We start from the raw sequence: 23,250 nt of genomic DNA on the forward strand, positions 1-23,250 counted from the left end.
CCACATGTTGATCATTGTCAGGGCCGAGCAGACGCTAAAACTGCTTTGAAATTGATTTAAATTTTAACAACCAAAAACAGAAGAAGCAAAAATAATGGATCATTTTACCGCGCCGATGGCTGTGATGTTGGGGACGAAATGCACAATCCGTATGGTCATCACGGGCCTCCCGACATCCTGGGCAAAAATCTTCAACGAATAGCTCGCGTAAAAGATGATGATCGACGAGTCCCACATTATCACCGGAAAAGGAAAAACAAAGATGATTCGGTTACATATTCCGACACATCAGATAGCTCTGTTTCTTTTTTTAACTGGAATAAAATGAGAAGGGAAATATTGCCTGGTTATAAAACGAATTTACAAATCGCTATATGCAACACATTCGACATAGCGTAACGTAATCTCACTGTTATTTTGAATAGGATATAGTAAGTATATGCTTCTTCCAAGTTTTCTTCAATTGGCAATTATTGGTATTCACTGGAGGGCTCTCTTCTATGCTAGAGTATAATTTACATGGGTAAATGTTGTTTCTTTTGTTTTAATACCCCATGTTTTCAGCAACAATTGTATTTTATCAAGGTGTATTTGGAGGTTATTTGACTCTGTTATTCGACTGCTTATTCGATATTCTAATGCTAAGATTTTTGTCGCTTGAATATCTTACCACAGTAGTGATTTTTGTGGTCGATAGATCAATATCACTGCTTCATGGAATGGATAATATATAATATAGTATATATAATATAATATATATGTATATATATATATATATATATATATATATATATATATATATATATATATATATATATATATTATAATTGATCCATCCAATATATTCAGGAGTTCCATGAAGCAGTGATATTGATCTATCGACCACAAAAATCACTACTGTGGTAAGAGATAATAATCGATTATTTGGATTATATATATATATATATATATATATATATATATATATAATCTAATATAATCGATTATTAAGTTTATATCGATTCCACTCAGCACTAGAACCTTTATTAGCATAAATCTTATAAATTATAACCTTGTTCTCTACTCCTTTCTATTTCCAAAGGCAAAGATAATATAATTTGCTGACATTTTTAGGAAAGAAGAACTGTTTCTAATTATGTCATTATTCCTTTTGTTCATAAGAAAAAAATTCTAAAAATGAAAATCATCGAGCTCTTAGATTAACGGAACATTTAACCATAAAGTAATAGAGCAGTTTTTATTGACACATATATGCCTAAATCTGACAGTTTTAATTTTAATCACTTTCAATAGTCGGGAACAACTAAATAAATAAATTTAAATGACAAACAGAAATATACAATGAACGATGAAGATGAAATTATGTACGACGACTCGGGTAATGAAACAAGTGGAGATGATGTTGATTTTGACATAGAAGCAGATAATAATTCTAGTAAAGAGTTCTCAAGTTTCGAAGATGATTACCAATTTGATGTCCTCTCTACGGATGATATTGTGAAACACATGGTGGACTGCATTAAAGATGTAAATAATGTCGTTCAGATACCATCCACTACAACAAGAATACTCCTAAACTATTTTAATTGGGATCAAGAGAAATTAATGGAAAAGTTTTTTGATGGAAACCAGGATGATTTATTTAAGCTTGCCAGAGTAGTCAATCCTTTTAAAAAAGTTACTGCAGTGAAGCCAAAGTTAGTGAATAAAATATTAGGCACAGAAGAATGTGAAATATGCTTTGTTGTGTACCCATCAGCACAAATGACAGGGTTGGAATGTGGCCATAGGTTTTGTAGTCAATGTTGGAATGAGTATTTAACTACAAAAGTTATGGAAGAAGGAGTTGGTCAGAGTATTGCTTGCCCAGCTCATAATTGCCCCATATTGGTAGATGATCAAACTGCAATGGAATTTATTAGAGATCCCAGAGTCAAGCTGAAATACCAACATTTGATTACAAATAGTTTTGTTAAATGTAATAGATTACTGCGTTGGTGTCCAAGTCCAGATTGTAGTTATGCAATCAAAGTGTGTATATATTAATTGTATTACATCTTCACTAATCATTCTCATTCATAAGTGTAACATTAAACTATTAGAATGTAAATATCATTGGTGGAGTTTTTAAGGTTTTAAGAAATGCTCTAAGTTAAATCTAACATACTATTCTTGCAGGTAAATTATGTGGACATGAAACCAGTGATTTGTCATTGCGGACATAAATTTTGTTTCAACTGCGGTGAAAATTGGCATGATCCAATAAAATGCCCTTTGTTGAAAAAATGGCAAAAGAAATGTGATGATGATTCAGAAACTTCAAATTGGATAGCTGCAAATACAAAAGAATGCCCTAAATGTAATGCTACAATTGAAAAAGATGGTGGATGCAATCACATGGTTTGCAAAAATCAAAATTGCAAGGCAGATTTCTGTTGGGTGTGTTTAGGACCATGGGAACCTCATGGCAGTTCCTGGTAAGAAAAATTCTTCAGTTCACATCTGTGCTTGTATACAACATGCATTCAAATGTGATCAACTAATTTCAGGTATAATTGTAATCGTTACGATGAAGATGAGGCGAAGGCAGCTAGGGATGCACAAGAACAGTCAAGAGCAGCATTACAGAGATATTTATTCTATTGTAATCGATACATGAATCACATGCAGTCTCTTAAGTTTGAACATAAATTATACGCGGCAGTTAAAGATAAAATGGAAGAAATGCAGCAGCACAATATGAGCTGGATCGAGGTTCAGTTCCTTAAGAAAGCGGTAGATATTTTGTGCCAATGTCGCCAAACATTGATGTACACGTACGTCTTTGCGTATTATTTGAAAAAGACAAACCAGTCTGTGATATTTGAAGAAAACCAAAAGGATTTGGAGAGGGCTACTGAGTTGTTAAGCGAATATCTTGAACGTGATATCACTCAGGAAAACCTAGTAGTTATAAAGCAGAAGGTACAAGATAAGTATCGTTACTGTGATGGGCGTCAAAAAGCTCTATTGAGGCACGTGCACGAGGGACACGAGAAGGATTGGTGGATTTATAGTGAATAAAACATGATTGAATTGATGTCTACCAAATTTAATTTTATTCTTGTGAAATAAAGCATTTCTTACAACTTTCTTTTTACTTTAAAACAATATAAAAGAGCATGCCCACAGTTTCTGGCAACACATTACATCTAAATGATTTAAACTGGTTTGTAATCCAACTTACTTTCCAACTTCTTATTATCTGCGACTTTTCTTACAGCTTTCATAAAATCTTCTTGTATAACATATTCCCTTTCAGACCTGATAGCAAAAAGACCAGCTTCTGTGCATACATTCCTGAAATAGTAAAAATATATTACAGAAATAAATTTGCAATATATAAAACCTTAAATTTACCTTAAATCAGCTCCGTTAAAATTATCTGATAATTTTACAATAGCTTCATAATCAATTTCTCCATATTTTGCTATAGGAGCAGCATGGATTTTTAAAATTTCCAATCTGGCTTGTTCATTAGGTAATGGAATTTCAATTTTCCTATCCAAACGCCCAGGCCTAAGAAGAGCTGGATCCAAAGTATCAGGCCTATTTGTTGCCATAATCATTTTTACCTAAATCACAATTCAATATTAGTAAAAATACTTTACTGTAATACTTAGTCACCTGTCCTAAAGAATCAAAACCATCCATTTGATTAAGAAGCTCCATTAAAGTACGTTGTATTTCTCTATCTGCTGATGTTCCTTCTGAAAACCTACGGCCACCAATAGCATCAATTTCATCCATAAAAATTATACAAGGCTGATGATCTTTAGCATAATTGAACATTTCTCTAATTAGTCTGGCAGACTCGCCAATGTATTTATCAACAATTGCACTAGATACAACTTTTAAAAAGTTTGCATCTAGCTGAGATGCAACAGCCCTGGCTAAAAGAGTTTTACCAGTACCAGGAGGGCCATAAAGAAGACAACCTTAAAAAGAAAATATATATTGCATTGAACTAACACAACGTAGTGTTAATTTACCTTTTGGTGGAGTTATTCCAACTCTCATAAACAATTCGGGGTTTAACAGGGGCAATTCTATAACTTCTCTAAGCTCGCGAATTTGCTCAGAAAGACCTCCAATAGCAGAGTAAGTCACATCACCTGGATCTTCATGACTCATATTGTATACTAGAGGGTCTACCTCACGGGGCAAATATCTCATTATAGTTAGTGTAGTCATATCTAGAGCAACTCGGGTGCCAGCTTTAAGTTTAGATTTATCTAATTGCCTGCGACATCCTACTACATAACGGGGTCCATTTGTTGCTTTAACAATGACTATAGAAAATAATATTAACAAATGCTGTAATTAAAAATGAAAAAGCCTTACATTTTTCTTCAGTGAGCTGCTTTAAAACTTCTCCAACAATTTGGCCCATACTTTGCAGTGCTTTCAAATCGTTTTCAGATTTATCGTACTGTTTTGTTAAATCCTTCAATTGCTCTCGCACTACAAAATAATGTTTCATATAAATCAACAAACAAATTTGTACACTTACTTTCTTTTAGACGCGACTCTGTTTCTTTATGATCTATTAATTTTTTGCGATAGTCCTGTAAGGCTTTTTCTCGTTCCGGCTCCATTTTTCAAGATCGTTTTAAAAATTATATTTTGAAACTACTATATGCACCGAATGACTAGCAAAACACGTTGACATTTGATTTTACAGCTTCCATCTTCTTTTTCTCTGTTGGCATTAATTAAACGGTACAAAAAAAGTAAATCGTTATGTTTTTAAAATTGCCCTTTATTTTTCAATCAATTCAGTACAAGTTTCAATTAGAATTACTAAGATCAATATGCAATATTAAATATACTTTAGTAACAAATAATATAATTTAATAATCGTAATTCAACGATTATGGTCATTTAATCGATTACTATAATTAGACATAGAGATATCGGCCGCTACTTAAATATCGATTGTTATTTCTATTTTTTTTTTCAGCATTCCTAATTAGGATTTCAATTAATCACGTCTATTCTCATGACAAACGGTTGTTTCGCACTTGTACGTGTATACCTTGATATAAAAGTTGTGTAGTTAGAAAAACATATGAGAGTATACAAGGATACGTTCCTGTTTAAGCTTAAAAGCCTATTTTATTCTTATAGTATTATTTATATGCAACCTTATATACTCAAAAATATGTGGTATTTATTTAAAATAATTACTTCGATTACGGCCAGCACTACTATCAATGACAAAATGTAATATGAATGTCAAATTATAATCGAATTTAGGTTGACAATTTATGGTACTGTATTTACACCAATTTATTTAATGCATAAAAATGAATGATGAAAACGTTGATAACATTTCGGCCGAAAAAAAGGTTGATGTTTCACCAGAGGATGTTGACTTAACATGCTCTACTTCCGTTAAAAATAAAAGTGATGATTTAAATAATCAACAAACACATGAAGCAACATCAAATAATAGTGAAGTTAAACAAAATGAACAAGACCAACAGTATGATCCCAAAAATGTTCACTACGAAGGTGATATTGCAATTTACACTGACTCAGAAACTGGACATCAATATCAATGGGATAAAGAGAAAAATGAATGGATAACAAGAAATACTGTTGCATATGATGTTGAAGATGACACTCACATCTACACTGACAGTGATGGTGTAAAGTATTTTTGGGACAAAGAGAAAAATGCATGGTTTCCAAAAGTTGATGATGACTTTATAGCAAGATATCAGATGAACTATGGATTTAATAATGAAACAAAAGTAGAACCTTTAGAGCCTAAACCTAATACCACATGTTCAATTGGAGATAAAGCAAGCAAAGTGAAAGGAGAAAAAAGAAAGGCTTCAGAACCCACTTGGTTTGAACTAGATGAAAGCCAAAATACCAATGTCTATGTTTCCAATTTGCCATTGGATATAGAAGAACAAGAATTTATAGATTTGATGCAAAAGTGTGGGCTTGTTATGAGAGACCCAGTCTCTGGTAAATTTAAGATTAAATTGTATAAGGAACCTAATACAGACTATTTAAAAGGAGATGGACTTTGTACTTATATCAAAGTAGAATCTGTTGCACTGGCATTAAATTTACTTGATGGTTATAACTATAAAGGTCGCAAACTTAAAGTGGAGCGTGCTAAGTTTCAATTGAGAGGAGAATATGATCCTAAATTGAAACCTAAAATGAAGAAAAAGAAAGATAAATTGAAACTGAAAAAACAGCAAGAAAAATTATTTGACTGGAGACCAGAGAAAAAAATTAGTGACAGAGCAAAACATGAAAAAGTTGTTATAATAAAAAATTTGTTTGATCCCAAAATATTTGATACAGATGTCAGTCTTATTTTGGAATTTCAACAGGATTTAAGAGAAGAGGCAGGAAAAATTGGAGAAGTACGGAAGGTAATAATATATGATAGACACCCAGAGGGAGTTGCACAAATTACAATGAAAGCCCCTGAAGAAGCAGATCAAGTAGTTACAGTGTTAAATGGTAGATGGTTTATGAAAAGGCAACTGACTGCGGAAATTTGGGATGGAAAGACAAAATACAGAATTGCTGAAACAGACTCTCAAATAAGTCAAAGATTAGATGGATGGAATAAATTTTTAGATGATGAAACTGATAAAGAAGGTCCAAAAGATGTTCCAACTAATTTATAAAATAATATAAAAATAAATTGTGCTATTAATTCTATAAGGTAATTTTTATTCAACACCCCAATAATTATACAGTATGATTTTATAATTGTAGTATTAATCTTTAGATATACTTATAATCTTAAATTACACTGTTACAAACTAACATATTGCATTATTAAAATATTTGGTAAAAATTATTATGACAAAAAAAAGAAAAATGTTTATATTTTGCTTTTTTCCATATTCAACAATTTCCTAAAATTGCAGTATCCCAAGCACCTTGAGCTCATCTTGTACAGTTATAATGTTTAAATGGAAAAAGAGAAATGAAAACGGAGAAAATTAATTTTTAATAATTTTGCGTCGCTTAATGCAAAAGGAAGCTGAATATAAAAATTCTTGGTCATTTTTATGGATTGCCTTCACATAATTCTTCATTAAAGCGAGTTCTGTATGTGATTGTGATGAGTAATCTCTCAGGCTACACAATTAAATGCGAGTGTTTTACATTTTACATCCGTTACACACATTTCCTTCATTTTTAATCTTTATTCAAACAGTGCAGATCATCAAGATTGTTGAAGGAGTAATTCTATTTGCGCTCACTGAAAAAAACCAACATAATGTATGGTGAATAAAAGCAGTTCCCAGCCAAACAATTCACGCATAGATTAGACTTCTGTGAAGACACAGTAAAATATATTTGCTGTTTATTCAATGCTCAAAATGTATGTATGTAGATAATCATGATTTAGCGGTTAAGATGCAAACCATATCAAAACTAGGCTGTCATATTCCACACTGATTAGATGTGAGTGGAAAAAGCTTCAATACCATGGCGATAAAAGGCCACGTACCTCGGACGCCTTTTCGATTGCAGATTCAATTAGGCTACATAAATCAACAAAGGATATGGAGTTGATTCCGCTTCATATCCTCTCGACTAGTCAGATGTGAATATCAAATTTAAAATTGGCATATACCAAGCTAAATGAAATGACATTCATTCTATAGCGATGGGATCAGGAAATGTAGAGGTCGATCAGATATTCTTAATCATTGGTCAACTTTAGGAAACATTAAAACCAACACAACCATAACAAACGTTACAGTTAAGTTGTAAGTATTATCGTGAAAACCAAATAGCATATAAGAAAAAGAAAACCAAAACAACTAATATAAAAAAGATTTATTCAGCGAAGATAATCATACATAGAATACTCTTTATTGATTGTGATTACATCTATTTAACAGTAGTAGTATAGGGGTACATAATAACAGCACAGTTTAACTGTAGAATGTCATAAAACTGGTTACCTTCGCCAAAAAAGAAAAACCAAAATTTATTTTCTGCGAAATACTTTAGGTATTCCATTTTAAACATTTATTCTAGAAGGAAATTATCACAGTTACCAACAAAATATGATCAGATTACATTTAAATTTTCAATAGCAAATAAATAAATAAATAGAATTTATTTATCAATAATATCCTACTATTATGTAAGAAAAGAAAACGTCACGACTTTATTTTTTCCTACAAGTGGAATTCCGAAAGTAAAATACTGGAGAATCGTGGTGATGAGAGTTGGACTGTTTGCCAATGTCTGACACTAATAATCTGAAAAATGAAAAAAAAAATTAGTAATATTACTAATTCAGATTAAACTATTATAGACAGAAAGGGTAGGGTATCAGGTCTTCTTAGAGGATTAATGGGTGTGCGATATAATCATAAAATCTCATTAAGTTGTCTCATCATTCTTTTATATCAAGTTAATGTAAAAAGTAAATTAATTAACTTACCACTGCTTTTACCATATCCTTTACTGTTTCCGTTCATTTTATTACCATAGCCGTTTGTTGTACCATTTGTTTTTCCATATCCACCGGCAGATTTAACGCCATTGGTATTATTGCTGAATCGCGTATGTTGTCTGGCGCCGTTGTTTTCCCTTCCGCGGAATCCTCCGCCATATCCCCATTTATTTTGTTTGTTGCCTCCATAGCCACCTGATCGTGCTGCGATCTCTTGTAATTTGGGATTAACAACCTGAAAGCATATAAATATGGATAAAAACGGAATTCGAACGAGGGTGAAAATTGAAACTATAAACTTAGAACACAATTGTCGGGAAACTTGAGGATGGGATCCAGACTGTTGAACGTGTGGACACCGAAGGCATATTTCCCGAATTTATTTCCCTCCCATAAGCATTCATGCTCCACTGATGTAACTGGGCGGAGGCATGCCAATGTGGAAGGGCTCAAATTGAAAATGAAGACTGGTTAAAGTAAACTCACCTGGTTGGCTTCTTTTAAAACAGACACCAAATCTCTGGCCTGCTTGAAGTTCGAAGGAGTGAAGAAAGCGTATGACGTGCCGGTACTGTCGGATCGGCCAGTTCTGCCGATTCTGTGGATGTAATCCTCCGATGAGTTGGGATAATCGTAATTTACGACGTACTTGATACCCTCAACGTCTAAAGAGAGATTTAATTAGAACTGACGGTATTGGAAAGATCGATAAATATAATAAGCAACATTAGTAACTAGCGTTCCATCACCAAATTAAAGATCGAATATGGGCTTTGACTATATTGAATTACTAAGGTTTCTGAAGTAAATGTACAATATTCCGACCAACAATGCCAAAAATTAATAATTTACAAAAAAAACAGTAATTTTCAATCGCTGATTAAAAAATTGTTGGTGAGAAAAAATGATTTCATTATGCGTATAAAATTGAGAAGTTTTGCTTGTGATTATTTATTTATGGCGATTATTGTTATTATCGCAATTTTATATGCATTTAATTAAGAGAGCTGATGAGTTTTATCTGTTATTAGCCTTATAAAACAATTAAATATATGACAGCACATTACTAGTTGGAACTACATCAAGTAGATAAAAACCGAAACATATCAGTGATAATGATTATATAGCTAAATAATAATAAAAATAAAAAACAAACAAAATAGGCTAACAGCAGAAAACTTAGCAAATTATTGATTTTAGAAATATTTAGTTAAATTAAATTCATGGTCGTTTTCAATTTAAATTAAAAACAAAACAAGGACTGTTACAGCATGCATTAAATACAAAACTAAAATAAATAAAAAAATCACTGATACTAACCGATTCTATAATGAAGATCCAAGAAGTTGCGAATCGTGGCTAGATTCAATTAAGAGAGTAACTATAGAAATTAGTAGCAGTATCTGCCTTGCTTCAGTGGACCACGCACGCTTACTTTACTCAAATACATTGCTGACATGAATACAAATGGGTCTACTCAAACACTTCAGCAGATTGACCAAAAGGAAGACAATCATTTTAAGATCGATGAACAATGGTCCTCTCAGCCTAACTGTGAGGGATTTTGGTTAGAGGGAAACATATATAGGCATAGACGGGTAAAAGGTAGCAGGGTTAAAGGGAGATTTGGTTCAATTGGATGGGGCTGTTCGACATCAATGCCTATAATTGACGATGTCAATATCTTCCACTGGTCTTATAGAGGCACCCGCAAGACAATATTGTATCCTTTTTTCGTTTAGAACACAACAAAGGCATACTTTAGCTCAATTTATTCGGCTAAATTACACGCTATCCTGCTTGTGCCTCTGAAACAAAAAAGGACAACCAGACTGATTAATGTATGTTAAAATATCAATATAATTAACATATCACTGGGGCGACATTAATCCTTGTTAGAACTGCTTCAAACAGAATTCAAATGAAATTACAAAATTTAATAACTGAATAAATATTCCATGGTTTAATCTCACCCTCACACTATCACTACTTAAATCTAATCCTTAAATATATACGTGTATATATATAGGAAAAAATATTTTTATTATGCAGGAAAAAAATACCATTAATATAACAGATACTCTAGTCACCCAGATTAATTAATTAATTGAGAAATTAATATATTGAAAGAAAAAAATTAATAATCAACAGAAACATTGCTGAATTAATAATACCAGTCTGGAAAATCCTAAATTGATGCTACTAAAGACATAATATTTTTTAGTTACTCGTTGAATCTTTAAAATCACAATTTAAAACTCAGGATCTCGAATAAGCATTCTCTTAAAACAATTTATAGACTGTTACAACTTACCTAAGCCTCTAGCAGCAACATCTGTTGCCACTAAAATAGTTGCCTTTCCATTTCTAAACTCCCTCAAAACATAATCTCTTTCTTGCTGACTTTTGTCCCCGTGCATGCAAACTGCAGGCCAACCATAACGCCTGATTGCACGTGTAATACCTTCAACTTTCTTTTTCGTTTCAACAAAGATGATTATTTTTGCATTCGGCTCTGAAGTGCTACCAATTTCTTGTAATAATGTGTTAAGTCTGAAAAATACAAATTATAATTAATAATTTTACTAAAAAATTAGTAAATATAAAAATGTATCTTATATCAAATCAGGTCTTCTTAGAGGATTAAAGGGTGAATATAAAATAATCATAACATTTCATCTAATTGACTCATCATGCTTTATATCCCGCTTAAATATTTTTAAATATAAAGAGAAAAAACTTACTTATTTTCCTTCTCGTGCTCTTGACACACGTCAACGATTTGCAAAATATTATGATTAGCACATAGCTCCAAAGATCCAACATTCAATTGTACATAACTTTTCATATAGTCTAAAGCCAATTTTCTCACTTCTTTTGGCCAAGTAGCTGACCACATCAAGGTTTGCCTGTCGGGTCTAATCTGACCAATTATTTTACGAATTTGTGGCTCAAAGCCCATATCCAACATTCTGTCAGCTTCATCTAAGACTAGATAAGTACATCTCTCAAGATTTGTGGTACCCTTCTCCAGGAAGTCAATCAATCGACCGGGCGTAGCAATACAGATCTCAACACCTCTTTCCATATCCCTAGCCTGGGGTCCTTTGGGAGCCCCCCCAAATATACAGGAATTACGAATGTGAGAGGTTTTGCCAAAGTCATTGGCAACTTGCTGAATTTGTTGAGCTAATTCTCTAGTCGGTGCCAAGATTAAAGCAATCGGACCCTCCCCACGCTGGACTTCAGGCTGATTATTAATGTGAACAATGGCTGGAAGTATATATGCCAAAGTTTTACCTGTAAAAAGTACTCTATGAGAAGAACATCTTAATAACTATAATATATTAAGTTTATTTTAATCTATCAGGTCTTCTTAGAGGATTAAAGGGTGTATGAATAATAATCATAGTTTTATTCATCAACTTGGCTCATCATAATAGGTAAAAATATTTAAAATATAAGACAAGTGTTTTGAAATATGAAATATTACTTACCAGATCCAGTTTGAGCAATACCAACCATATCTTGTCCACTCATGGCAATTGGCCAACCTTGTGCTTGGATTGAAGTTGGAAATTCATAGCCTTGGGCCACAATAGCATCCATAACATAATCTGGGAAATTAGCTTCATGAAAGCTTTGAATTGGATTGGGAGCTTTTCCCTCTAGGGTTATATTTTTTGATGTACGATACTGTTCCACTTCATATTGTGATCTCTTTGCAACAACTGGATGTTCAACGTAAAAATCTTTCTTGAACGGCCTTAATTGTTTATTGTCCCATTCAACAGGGCGTAATCTACCACCTGGACCGGAATTTCCAAAGCGGCCTCCTCCTTGGCCACCACCGCCACCCCAACTGCCACCGCCATTTCTTTGACCATAGCTTCCACGGCTATCACTTTGAAAACCATTTTGTCGACCACGGAAACCGTTACTTGGCTGCGAACGACTGCTTTTGTAAGACCTATAATACGAAGACATGTGTCAACGAGAGAAATGTAAAAATATCTGTGCCAAATATAAAATGGCGGCCATGACGACGATGCTTAAAAAATCGATAACGATTTTCAACGCTAAAGAAAAAGATATGTACTTACATGTTTGCTTTAATATTTTTTACAGTTAAACAATTCTGTAGATCAATGTACGATGAAAAACTATTTTCCTTTGGCAGGCGTTGAAACAGTGATCTGCAACGCGACAAAAACATAATTACTCAAAGTACTTTTATTGTAATGAAGTTAATTTTGACTTTACAATATGTTGTAAATTCAGTCTTTTTAGATATTAAATTACTTCAAACTACAAAATTTACAAATTATAATATAACGTGACTCACCCGGCCTGTGGTTCAAAGGAAAAGAGAACGATTCAGAGAGGGGTTTTATCGACCGTGTGCAATTTTAATGCGTACATGGAGTGGGGGTGAATGTGACCAATGATCATCGCTGCTGCATTGCGTCAAGAGGGGAAATGTAGTGGGAGATAAAGGAAATGTGTCGTAACTTCCGGGTTTTTGCCGGGAATTTTAAAATTACTGTGATTCAACAGCAACGTTGCCAAAGTTCTTTAGAATATATCTTTACGTTTCAATAAATGTTGAGACTAAAATATCCGAATAATACTTCAAACTTATAATAATTTTTATACAACATCGGTAGTGACTTCGTATTGACTATATTATGTTTCAAAATTAATAGAAAAATGCTTCAAAAATTAAATTAATTTTCTGATCAAGATTAATTCTTTTAGGATTTTATCTACCTGTAAAATATTAAGTTGCTATTTATTAAATGTCTTTGTTTATGTGCTACTCTACATATGTTTATCATCTTGGCTATATTTCTGCTACTTTATTTTTTAATACTTTAGATGTTTTATATCCAATATGGCGTCCAATTTTAGAGGTATCGTAAGAAAAAAAATGGGATCTATCCTAGATCAATACACCAAATAAAGTTAGTAGTTTTATATTAAAAAAGAAATAGGGAGGTTCATATAAGTGTAATAAAAATAAACTAGAATGTAACTGCTTCTCAGGAGTTTTAAAATTGTATAAGAAAAAGAAAAACTCATTAATTTAATTTTTTATTACGTATTATACGATTGCTGCTAATACAAGAGTGCAAAATACAGTATTACTTTGTTGATAAAATCATTTTACATGTTCGTCTCCTTACCTTCACAAAAATAGAAGTTCATGTTGTTTGGACTTTATCTTTAAGAAAGACCATTGACAAATGTATCAGACGCCTTTTTGCAATAAATTCCTTATTTCTCTAAAGAAATAGGGATAGTTAATTATGCTCAGTGATTCAATAGGGGATACATTTATAAAAGGAAATAAATGTAAAATCAAGAATTTGGTGAATGTGTCGGCCATTTGAAAGGTAAGTTATAATGTATGGAACATCACTAATAATATTGCAGTTTTAGTATTGATTTAAATATTTTTTTCTTTTTAATGCGCCGTCTGCGAGAAGTTCTCTCCTATATTAATGATATCACGTACTTGAATTGTAAACCTGGGATGTTACATGAGATATATAAATATGTATCAGCTTCAGATATGTTTATAGATCACTGCGCATGTATTACTGCGAAATTTTTACATACATTTCGATTACGGTTGCCGAACTGTAAGTGAAATAACGAATGTTGTAAAGGTATCTGACATATCGTTTCGTGTCTGCATATAATATTACTTAAATTATCATATTATTTAGCCTCTAATAAAATAAAAGTTAGTAACGCTTTTGTGTTTTCACCATTTACCACAATTCACTACACAAGATCACACGGTTTGGTTGTCTCTAGTCTGCGTCCTAGTTCAATGTTATTCAAGAGTCGCAGCAGCTCGGTGTTCACATGAGAGTAAAGTTTTTTCCTTGTCATGGGGATCTTTTAATTTCCTTTATGACAATTCAAATCCGAATGTCTCGGTGTAAGTAATTGTTCCTATAGTATCTGGATGCACCCACAAAACTTCTCAGGACTTCTTATGTATGTATAATTTAGATTTTCTTCGAAATAATCAATACTTTTTTATATTTCAATTCCAGTTCTTTTCTTTTTGATATGCTCCTTTCAACGAAATTTCGCGTTGAGGCGTTTTTATTACTGTATGGGATAATAGTATTATTCATTTATTCGTATATACACTATTTGGTTGTGGATTAATTCTGAGGATACTGATTTACTATCGGTGACTTATATTTTCCATATCTGGGTCCACTTATTTCTATTATTACTTGTGTGTTACATTTTTCTGGTTACTTCTTCGCTATTGTCTCCATTAGCAAGTATCACAGTGTCATAAGCATAGAGTGTCACATGTATAGAGTACGTAAAGTGTACACCTGCTTTTATTTCTTTCATTGTTGAGTAAACATCTTCTTTAATTGTAAACCTCCTGGCTGAGATGTAGGTGTTTAAGAGTTCAGCATGTTGATTCGGTAACATTTTACGGAGTTTTTACATGAGTCCTTTATACCAGACTTTATCGAAGTCCCGGGGTATATCCAAGAAATAGCGGAGCAATTTATATATGTGCCAGACCAGGATATTATTTTCAGTGTAAGTGAAACTGAAAGGGTTAATATATATATAAAACAGGGAGAGGCAAAGTAACCTATGAGGAGTAAAACAAGACAAATGCCAGTATTAATAGATTTTTATTTTCGAATTAAATGGGATAACTTTTCCATTTGACATCAAATCGAAAAATTAATAACAAAAAGGTACTAAAACAAAAATATATATTGAAATTACATCTAGATTAATAATACTGTATTACATACAAGAAATGCACTCTTTAGAAACTTACAGAAGAGTATCTTTGAATAAAATGAAACGACGTCGCTTTTTGTATTCGGAGAGTTTCCCAATTGCGTGTTTCCAGCGATAAAACGGATGACATGATTGGGTATCGCGACAGCTGCATCGCAACGTTAGTCCCGCAAAAAGTCGCTCTCCATAAAAATATATATATAAATATACTTCAATTTTTATAAGGAGTACTTCCATTATGATTACAATTGTATACTCTCTTTTTGTATTTCTTTTTTAAATAGATATTTGAGAATAGGAAAGCAAAAACAGTTCGTCAATCGTAAAGTGCTATGGCGCTTGATAACGATAACATCACAGAATAATATAATGAACTTCACTGTGTGCATTTATTTCCATATATATGCACCTAGTCCGAATATGAGGTACGCTTATTTTATTATGTTTTTTCTTCTTGTAGGTACGATCTGTAGGCCGTCTAAAAACAGACGAAAAATCTAAACATATTTATACCCTGATCAACTAGACTCGCCGGCGGCTTTTACGGAAAGCGCGACCGACCGCACGAAAAATTTTGTACGGATCGTCACCATTCGAATGCGCAATTGGTTTGTTCCAATGGAAGGAGAATCAACAAAAAAAAAACAAAAATATAAATACGTATTTCTAGAGGATAATTAATGTTTCAGTCTTTAAATGGAGAATAAATATCACATCTATATGTCAGAAAACGTTTACGTGCCTCTATTATCCGTCGTTAATGTTATTATTCTTTTGCTACCTTTTGTGTTACTTTCTAAAATATCACAGATGATACCGTGAGCTGGTGAGCACCACGCTAGTAAACGACAAACGAGAAGATAAATACTAAACCCTACATATATTTACATGACACTAGCAGTCGTTTAGATCCTCGTTTAACGCAATTTCTTTCAATTTAACCTCAAATTTCCATTAAATCTAACTTAGAGAACGCTAAAAAACACGTGAAAAATAAACCTATATATATACTATAACAGGAACGGCATGAACGAATTTTTCGTCCCTCGTAAAACGAACAAATTTTCGTATGACAAAATAACATACAACACACCTCGAGAATCAGATATAAAAAATGTGAAATAAATAAATAATGCGTTTTAAGGTTAAATCTAGAGACCTATTATTCACTGTGTAATAGTTACTCTTCTTCGTTCGTTTTTCTTCATTTTTTTTTTCAAATATATAAATAAACAAAACACTCGCATACGAACCCATGTTTTCTTATCGGAAACACTCTTTGGCTAATTTCGACGCAGTCAGCATCTATATTTTATGCACAGCCCCATTTTGTATGTTCAAAACATAACAGGAAAATGTCTAAAAAATAATTGCTAGTTCTACAAACAAAAAAAAATCCTCTGGCTAGCCTCAACACCCGGAGAATTGCCAGAGCAAGAGGATTATGAAGGCGCTTTTGAAGCTATCCAATCTATAAACAAAATAAATTTAGACGACGACTTAAAGGTTACATAAAAAATACTTATACACACGACCACGAAAATACAGAATTTTGACTGCTAAAAATTAGATTTATATTTAACGTTGACCCAGGGAGAATTTCTTTTTAAAACCTAGCTCGAGATTTATGAAAAATATATCTTACATACATCTCGCGGATTATTGGTAATGACCATCCTTGTCTATTGAATTTCTCTGTCAAGAAAGTGTTTAGGATAAATTGCTGCTTCAAACGACTTATATATATATTGAATTAATCAAAAGGGATATGTAGCTTATAACTATTTTCATTATAAAAACTTACATTTAACCCTTATTTAATAATGTTTAATAATTGGCCGTTTTTCATTTGTTAAATAGTTCGTTCGTTCGATACTAACAATATTAACTGTATATATATAAATAGAAGTATAATATAGAATCTGAATTTGTCGGGCAAGTTTTAAGTGTTTTACGTGTCCATTAGAGTTACAAGCTGCATAAACCCTTCCCTGTATTAAATAATGTATCGTTTTTGAAGGCGGATTAAGTTTATACAACAGCGCTGCTGAATGTACGGAGGTTTGCGTCGAATGCAAATCATAAAACGGATCCTAAACTTATAAAGTGTGGCCCCCCTTTCGGAGTCTCGGAGACGCTACGCGAAAACGGATTTGTCGGAGCTAGTTCTGGCACCGACGCAAATTCTAGCCGGCGCCCGCTGGTTTACTTTGCGTTGCCGCGTTCCGTCGAAAGAGGAGTTTGATGTTTCAGTTTGGCACTTAAATAACCTAAAAACACGAAGGTCTGGGTCAATCGGGTATAGGATCCCGGAAGGATTTTGCACCGCTTAGCATCAATATAATATATATTGTGTATTTTAAAAATACTATTCAAGAAAATCAGCCGAAACCCCCCTTCTATACGTTTCGTGCATTTCAATGGCATACAGGTAGTTTACTACATCTAATAATTCACACATAATAAGGCTCCGGTCCACCTTGGCACCCGTCATGATGAACTGAAGCCTTCTAAATACTAAGAGAGAAAATGTTAAAGGTTGTATTTGAATTCTTTCCACGACATCGTGGCTCGGGGAGCTGTAGCTAATATACGAGAAAATCACAACGTACCGATGATACTGATTCCATCGAATTAACTTTTTTTTAAATCCAAAGGTACGGCTTACTGAAGATCATATGAGTATTAAAATCAACAGGTTAACTGGTTAAATTTCATTAGAAAGGAGAATATTCGTATTCAAAAACATTCTTAAAACCGATCACTGCTAAGCCGTACCCAATATGAAATACCTTCAACATCAGTAGAATTACAATATAAAAAAAATAACACTGTGTAAAGCAAAATAGAACAAAACTAAAAATATTACCATAATTGTTGAAAACAGCTTGATTATGATCAAAACGAAAAATAAAATAAAATAAAAAAAAACGTGTCCTGCTAACATACAGATCCAATGCAGTGACTTGACGGTTTACTGTTGGACAGCTGCTGTTGGTGGAGCGGTGTATTGAGGGGCGTATGTGGTGTAACTGACGGGCGTGGCTGGATATTGTCCGTAAGGCCCGCCTTGACTTTGCTGAAAAGCGCATGGATTGGCAGCACCAGTTAAACCACGGCTCTGGAAGAACTTGTGGCTTATGATCGACTGGAGACCATCGGGAGCTGGTGTATGCATCATGTAAGCAGGGGTGGTCGCCGTGGCAGGAATGTACGAACCTGACTGCATCGGGTTCTGGTATTGTTGCCGTTGGTTATAACGTGGGTTATAGTTGCGATTATTATGACCTGAAAGTATAATATTGTAAACTTCGTTTTCTATTTTATCATTAACGCCGTCCCGACACTTAAGGTACAAATTCTTAAAATCGAAAAAAAAAAGTTTTCTAATTTATCTTTAATCCTTTAAATACAAACTTTTGGGCGTGCTCCAAAAAATAGCTTTACGATCAAAATTGAAATTCAAATAAACAAATAGCTCTCTTTGTAAATCAAATTAATGGACGATCTATTCGAGCCATATCAGATTTGCTATGGAATATTTTTCTCAGTGAATGCTTAAGTGGCGAGAATAGAGAGAAAATAAGAAATTACTTTTTATATTTAAAAATCAGGTACGTTTTTAAGTATATATTGCCTCTTTCAATAATATTTTTTTAGGAAAATTATTTCCCACTATCAGTATACCTGTATAAATTCTGAATCGATAGGTTGTCAGCGGACGTGGGAGGCGAGCGATCAATACAGGAGGCGGCATCGTCCATCTTAATAACTATGCGTTTGTAATTATTATTCCAAAAAATTAATCTAAATCTAACTTTTTAATGATATGTTGGGAAGTATCGAAAGCCAGTTACTTTAGCCGATATTAAACGATTTTTCAAACTCGAACTTTCAAAACGAATTGTCATCAGAAAAAAAAAAAGAAAAATTGCAGATAACTTATATTACTCATAACAGTGGAGATTGGAAATGAGTACTTTCGCATACTTTACCCATAAAGTATGGTTGGCAAACCTATCTAATTTTGTAACTCCTAATATAACTTATTGCAATTCATGAGAAATTATAAGCATCACAAATATTTATCAATTAAAAATAGGGCTTGTCTCCAGTCACTTCAACCAAAAATAGATACAAAAAGGTTTAAAAAACAACAGACCTTTAAAAAAGAGATGATATATACATATGCTCTTGTTCAGCTGAAAGGTTTTAGTAAAAGTAGTTGGATTTGATAAAACTGAATGTATACTTTGAATAGTTAAGGCTAAAGACAGTATTATGTTAAATTAATAGATATAATAGATGTTTTTTCATACAATATTTGTTGTTATCTATATTACAGTTGCTTAGACTGAAAAAACAATATGACAATGTTGTCTTGAAAACAGTTGGCTATCTTATAAAATAATTCATTGCAATATTTTACTTAAAATATTGTACCTCTGATTGTACAACAAATACAATCTTTTTCCTATATAAAAATTCAGGTTCTGTAAATTTTCGTCCGCGAAATTAGCAAAGTAACTTGATGGATTAATTTGAAATGTTCGCACATTGCCTTTTAAGAGAAGAATATTTTGATACTCATTTCATTTCGACGTTTCAACGACAATCGACGACTCAAAACGAGACTAGTTAGAACGTGACATTCTGATAAGGAGTTTCATAAGCAAAATTGTAACTTCTTGGTGTCACAGAGGGACTATTTAATTGTATGCTTTCGGCGCTCGGTATATGAGCTACCTTTATTTAGATTGTTGAAGTCAACGTTTGAATTAAAAAAATTGATTCTTTTCGCATGAGCATGCGTCGCGTAATAGAGTTGCTAAACCATCTGGTTTCTGTGTAATCTTTTCACTAGCTTTCCAAGAATTTTTTTCTTTATAGTTCATTACAGTGCAGAGTAGATGTTAAATTAAAAAATCTGTTTCTGGACAAATCTACATCCCCATATTCTATTTTTATTTTCCTCTCCCAATAATTAAATTCCAAATGAACCATGGCGACGCATGACCGAATTTCGTAGTAGTTACATATATAACATAATACATGTATGTTAGTTAAAGGCTGGTTAATCATTAATGAGTTAAATAATTGACTTGCTTACCTTGGCTATTCATTTGTCCAGTGCCATACATTGGAGGACTGTAACTTTGTTGATATCCTTGGAACTGAGAATTAGCATACTGATTGAAGTTACCGTTGTTGTAACGTGGATTTCTGGGAAAACTGTCCCGGTTACCGTTTTTGTTCACGCCATTTTGCGGCTTACTGTTGTAGAATTCATTCCTGCCAAAGCTGTTTGGTTTATTCTGCCAGTTGTTCATCTTACTGGAATTATTCGAACTGGGCGATGAGTTGTCCTGTAACATTATTACATTGTAGGTTAGAAAATTTAATGTGTATTAACCGCAGAAATGCTAGCAAGTAATCACTTACATTTCTATAGCCATTTTCTGAAAAAACTTTATTATTAACCTTATTTCTCTGATTCCAACGGGAACGGGCTGTCTGCATGTTCCTAGCGCTTTGAGCCAATTCCTGGAGTTGAGGAATTACAGTTTGGCCAGCTTCCTCTAGTACAGAAATTAAATCCTTGGCTTGTCTCTGATTGTTAGCGGTGAAAAATGTATATGCTGTTCCGGCCTGTTGGCAACGGCCAGTTCTACCTGTGAATAGAAATAGAAATAATTAACAGTGATTTTAGAATAAAAATCACTTTTACCTATGCGGTGAACATAATCTTCACTGGAATTTGGATAATCAAAGTTAATGACATATTTTACGTCTTCCACGTCCAAACCACGTGCAGCTACATCTGTTGCAACTAAGATAGAAAATTTACCAGATCTAAATTCATTCAAGACATAGTCTCTCTCAGGTTGGGATTTATCACCATGAATACAAATAGCCGCGTAACCTGTAAAAATATAACAAGCATTTTTCATTACATTTATTGTCCTATTAAAAATATATACCTTCTCGTTTAATAGCTTTTGTTATATCATCTACTTTTTTCTTTGTTTCTACAAAAACTATTATTTTATTGTTACGGTCTGAGGCAATGGTTTTAAGGAGGGCATTAAGTTTTTCTTCTTTTTCGCTGTCATCACATACATCCACAACTTGTTTAATATTGTGGTTTGCTGACAAAGATAATCCTCCAATATTTACCTAGATAAATTTATATTTTACTATTTAATATTACATATCAATGAGATAACCAATAAAGGGCATAATCAATAACTTAAAACCATCTGATATAAGATTATATATTATTATTTGTATTAATACCTGAACATAATCCATCAAAAACTCTTCAGCTAAAGCTTGTACTTGTTTAGGCCATGTCGCTGACCACATAAGTACTTGTCTGTCTGGTCTTATTTGTTGAATGATTTTTCTAATTTGAGGTTCAAATCCCATATCTAACATTCTGTCAGCTTCGTCCAGAACCAAATAAGTGCATTTTTGTAGATTGGTTGTGCCCTTGTCCAGAAAGTCAATTAGTCTACCTGGTGTTGCAATAACAATTTCAACACCCCTTTCCAAATCCCTAGCTTGAGGGCCTTTTGGAGAACCACCAAAAATACATGTGTTGCGAATCATTGTATTGGACCCAAATTCACAAGCTACTTTCTGAATTTGCTGAGCCAATTCTCTGAGAAAATAGATATAATTTAAAAATATGTATATGTATTAAAAACAAAAAAATCAACCTGGTTGGAGCAAGAATCAGTGCTATTGGTCCTTCTCCCCTTTGTGGCCGTTCTTGATAATTTATGTGTACTGTAGCAGGTAGCATATATGCTAAAGTTTTTCCAGATCCAGTTTGTGCTATTCCTAGATAGTAAATATAAAATGATTTATAGACATAATTTCTCAATTAAATTATAACATACCAACAAGATCCCTTCCACTTAACACTACAGGCCAACCTTGTGCTTGTATAGCAGTTGGATCATTAAAGCCTTGATTCAGTAAAACTTCCATGATGTAATCTGGAAAACTACTTTCTTCAAAGCCGAAATTTGGTTGTGGGACATTTTTTCCTTGAACAATGATATCTTTCATTTCCCTATAGTTGTCAATATCTTGTTGTGTTCTGGTTTTAGTATTCTTGTGAGGGGTGTAGAAATCTTTTCTGAATGGCTTCTAATAAATAATCGTCTTTAGATATGTAAAATATACGTAAGTTAATAACACAAATATACCAATTCAGTAGGTCTCCAGTTGGATGTATCAACAGTCTGATTATCATTTTCAGAATCTTCAAGTTTATCTTGTTGTGACTTAGGGTTTTGCTGGCTATTGAAGGGCTTGTTGAATTTTCTATTGTTTTGTTGTTTCAAATTAGGGCCACCGAAGTCTTGCACCGGCGCCATAGTATGTTGCGGGGGACCGTTCCAATAACTTGAATGCTTTCCATAATGTTCGTTGCGATCAGATCGAGCTCTATACCTAACAAAAAAATTATTTTTTTAGCAACTCATAAATATATATGAAAGTAAAACAAAATGGCTAACTGATCACAAAGAAAATTTTTGCGATTATGTTAAAATTAGGATAGGTATTGCTTTATACTAACATTTGGGTGTTACGAAATACGTTGTTGTACTGCATTTTGCAGTTAAGTATGTCAATTGATCCCAAATGGCTTCCAAAAAAGTTTTTAATCTGCAAAAAAAAATTACATAGGTGTAGAAAAGTCGTAGCGTTGTCACCAATAAATATTTTATTTAAATGTAAGCTTATAAGATATATGAACTAAAATATGGTATGAAATAAAATTGAAATTATTAATTATCTAAAAATTCTTATATATCGAAAACCTCACCTTGCTCCAACCAGACCGGCCAACAAACGAGTTTCGCGACTGCGCGTTTGGCAAACCAATTTCTTTTGGAAAAAATGATGGTGGGGGAAGAAAAATATACCAAAAAGGGGGAAATTAG

General features: G+C 33.0%; 5 protein-coding genes across 7 annotated transcripts; 2 read left to right on the forward strand and 3 right to left on the reverse strand.

Annotated features, from left to right (window-relative positions):
* The first annotated feature begins 1,063 nt into the window (after nt 1–1,063).
* LOC143198234 (E3 ubiquitin-protein ligase arih1l) lies at nt 1,064–3,128 on the forward strand. Its single transcript, XM_076407361.1, has 3 exons — nt 1,064–2,031; nt 2,179–2,477; nt 2,550–3,128. Exons 1-3 carry the CDS (start codon nt 1,342–1,344, stop codon nt 3,061–3,063), a joined length of 1,503 nt encoding a protein of 500 aa, XP_076263476.1. The 5' UTR covers nt 1,064–1,341; the 3' UTR covers nt 3,064–3,128.
* Nucleotides 3,076–4,714, reverse strand: Rpt4 (Regulatory particle triple-A ATPase 4). The gene is made up of 6 exons (XM_076407363.1): nt 4,553–4,714; nt 4,384–4,503; nt 4,032–4,331; nt 3,667–3,977; nt 3,400–3,614; nt 3,076–3,339 (listed from the first exon to the last, which is right to left on the reverse strand). Exons 1-6 carry the CDS (start codon nt 4,635–4,637, stop codon nt 3,201–3,203), a joined length of 1,170 nt encoding a protein of 389 aa, XP_076263478.1. The 5' UTR covers nt 4,638–4,714; the 3' UTR covers nt 3,076–3,200.
* Nucleotides 4,715–5,277: 563 nt separating this feature from the next.
* Nucleotides 5,278–6,738, forward strand: barc (RRM1_TatSF1_like and RRM2_TatSF1_like domain-containing protein barc). Its single transcript, XM_076407362.1, has one exon. The coding sequence runs from the start codon at nt 5,349–5,351 to the stop codon at nt 6,699–6,701; it is 1,353 nt and encodes a 450-aa protein (XP_076263477.1). The 5' UTR covers nt 5,278–5,348; the 3' UTR covers nt 6,702–6,738.
* Nucleotides 6,739–7,854: 1,116 nt separating this feature from the next.
* On the reverse strand, nt 7,855–12,919 carry LOC143198233 (putative ATP-dependent RNA helicase DDX17). Its single transcript, XM_076407359.1, has 8 exons — nt 12,843–12,919; nt 12,601–12,693; nt 11,995–12,467; nt 11,242–11,797; nt 10,812–11,050; nt 8,984–9,162; nt 8,486–8,732; nt 7,855–8,300 (listed from the first exon to the last, which is right to left on the reverse strand). Coding segments are annotated over exons 2-8 (1,704 nt in total). The 5' UTR covers nt 12,603–12,693; nt 12,843–12,919; the 3' UTR covers nt 7,855–8,292.
* A 2,239-nt stretch (nt 12,920–15,158) lies between these two features.
* LOC143198231 (uncharacterized) lies at nt 15,159–23,182 on the reverse strand. 3 transcript variants are annotated; one of them, XM_076407357.1, is made up of 11 exons: nt 23,133–23,182; nt 22,884–22,972; nt 22,510–22,756; nt 22,198–22,447; nt 22,015–22,138; nt 21,590–21,956; nt 21,274–21,469; nt 21,021–21,215; nt 20,735–20,964; nt 20,403–20,658; nt 15,159–18,580 (listed from the first exon to the last, which is right to left on the reverse strand). In XM_076407357.1, exons 2-11 carry the CDS (start codon nt 22,916–22,918, stop codon nt 18,267–18,269), a joined length of 2,214 nt encoding a protein of 737 aa, XP_076263472.1. In that variant the 5' UTR covers nt 22,919–22,972; nt 23,133–23,182; the 3' UTR covers nt 15,159–18,266. The 3 variants fall into 3 exon arrangements, with proteins under 3 accessions (XP_076263472.1, XP_076263473.1, XP_076263471.1); XM_076407358.1 differs by having other exon boundaries at nt 20,774–20,964; nt 22,198–22,450; XM_076407356.1 differs by having other exon boundaries at nt 22,198–22,450.
* Nucleotides 23,183–23,250: the final 68 nt, after the last annotated feature.

Source organism: Rhynchophorus ferrugineus, unplaced genomic scaffold (assembly GCF_030347505.1).
Source record: "Rhynchophorus ferrugineus isolate W39M unplaced genomic scaffold, kcgeb_rfMv2 rfM6, whole genome shotgun sequence".
In the NCBI taxonomy this organism is placed as follows: Eukaryota; Metazoa; Arthropoda; class Insecta; order Coleoptera; family Curculionidae; genus Rhynchophorus; species Rhynchophorus ferrugineus.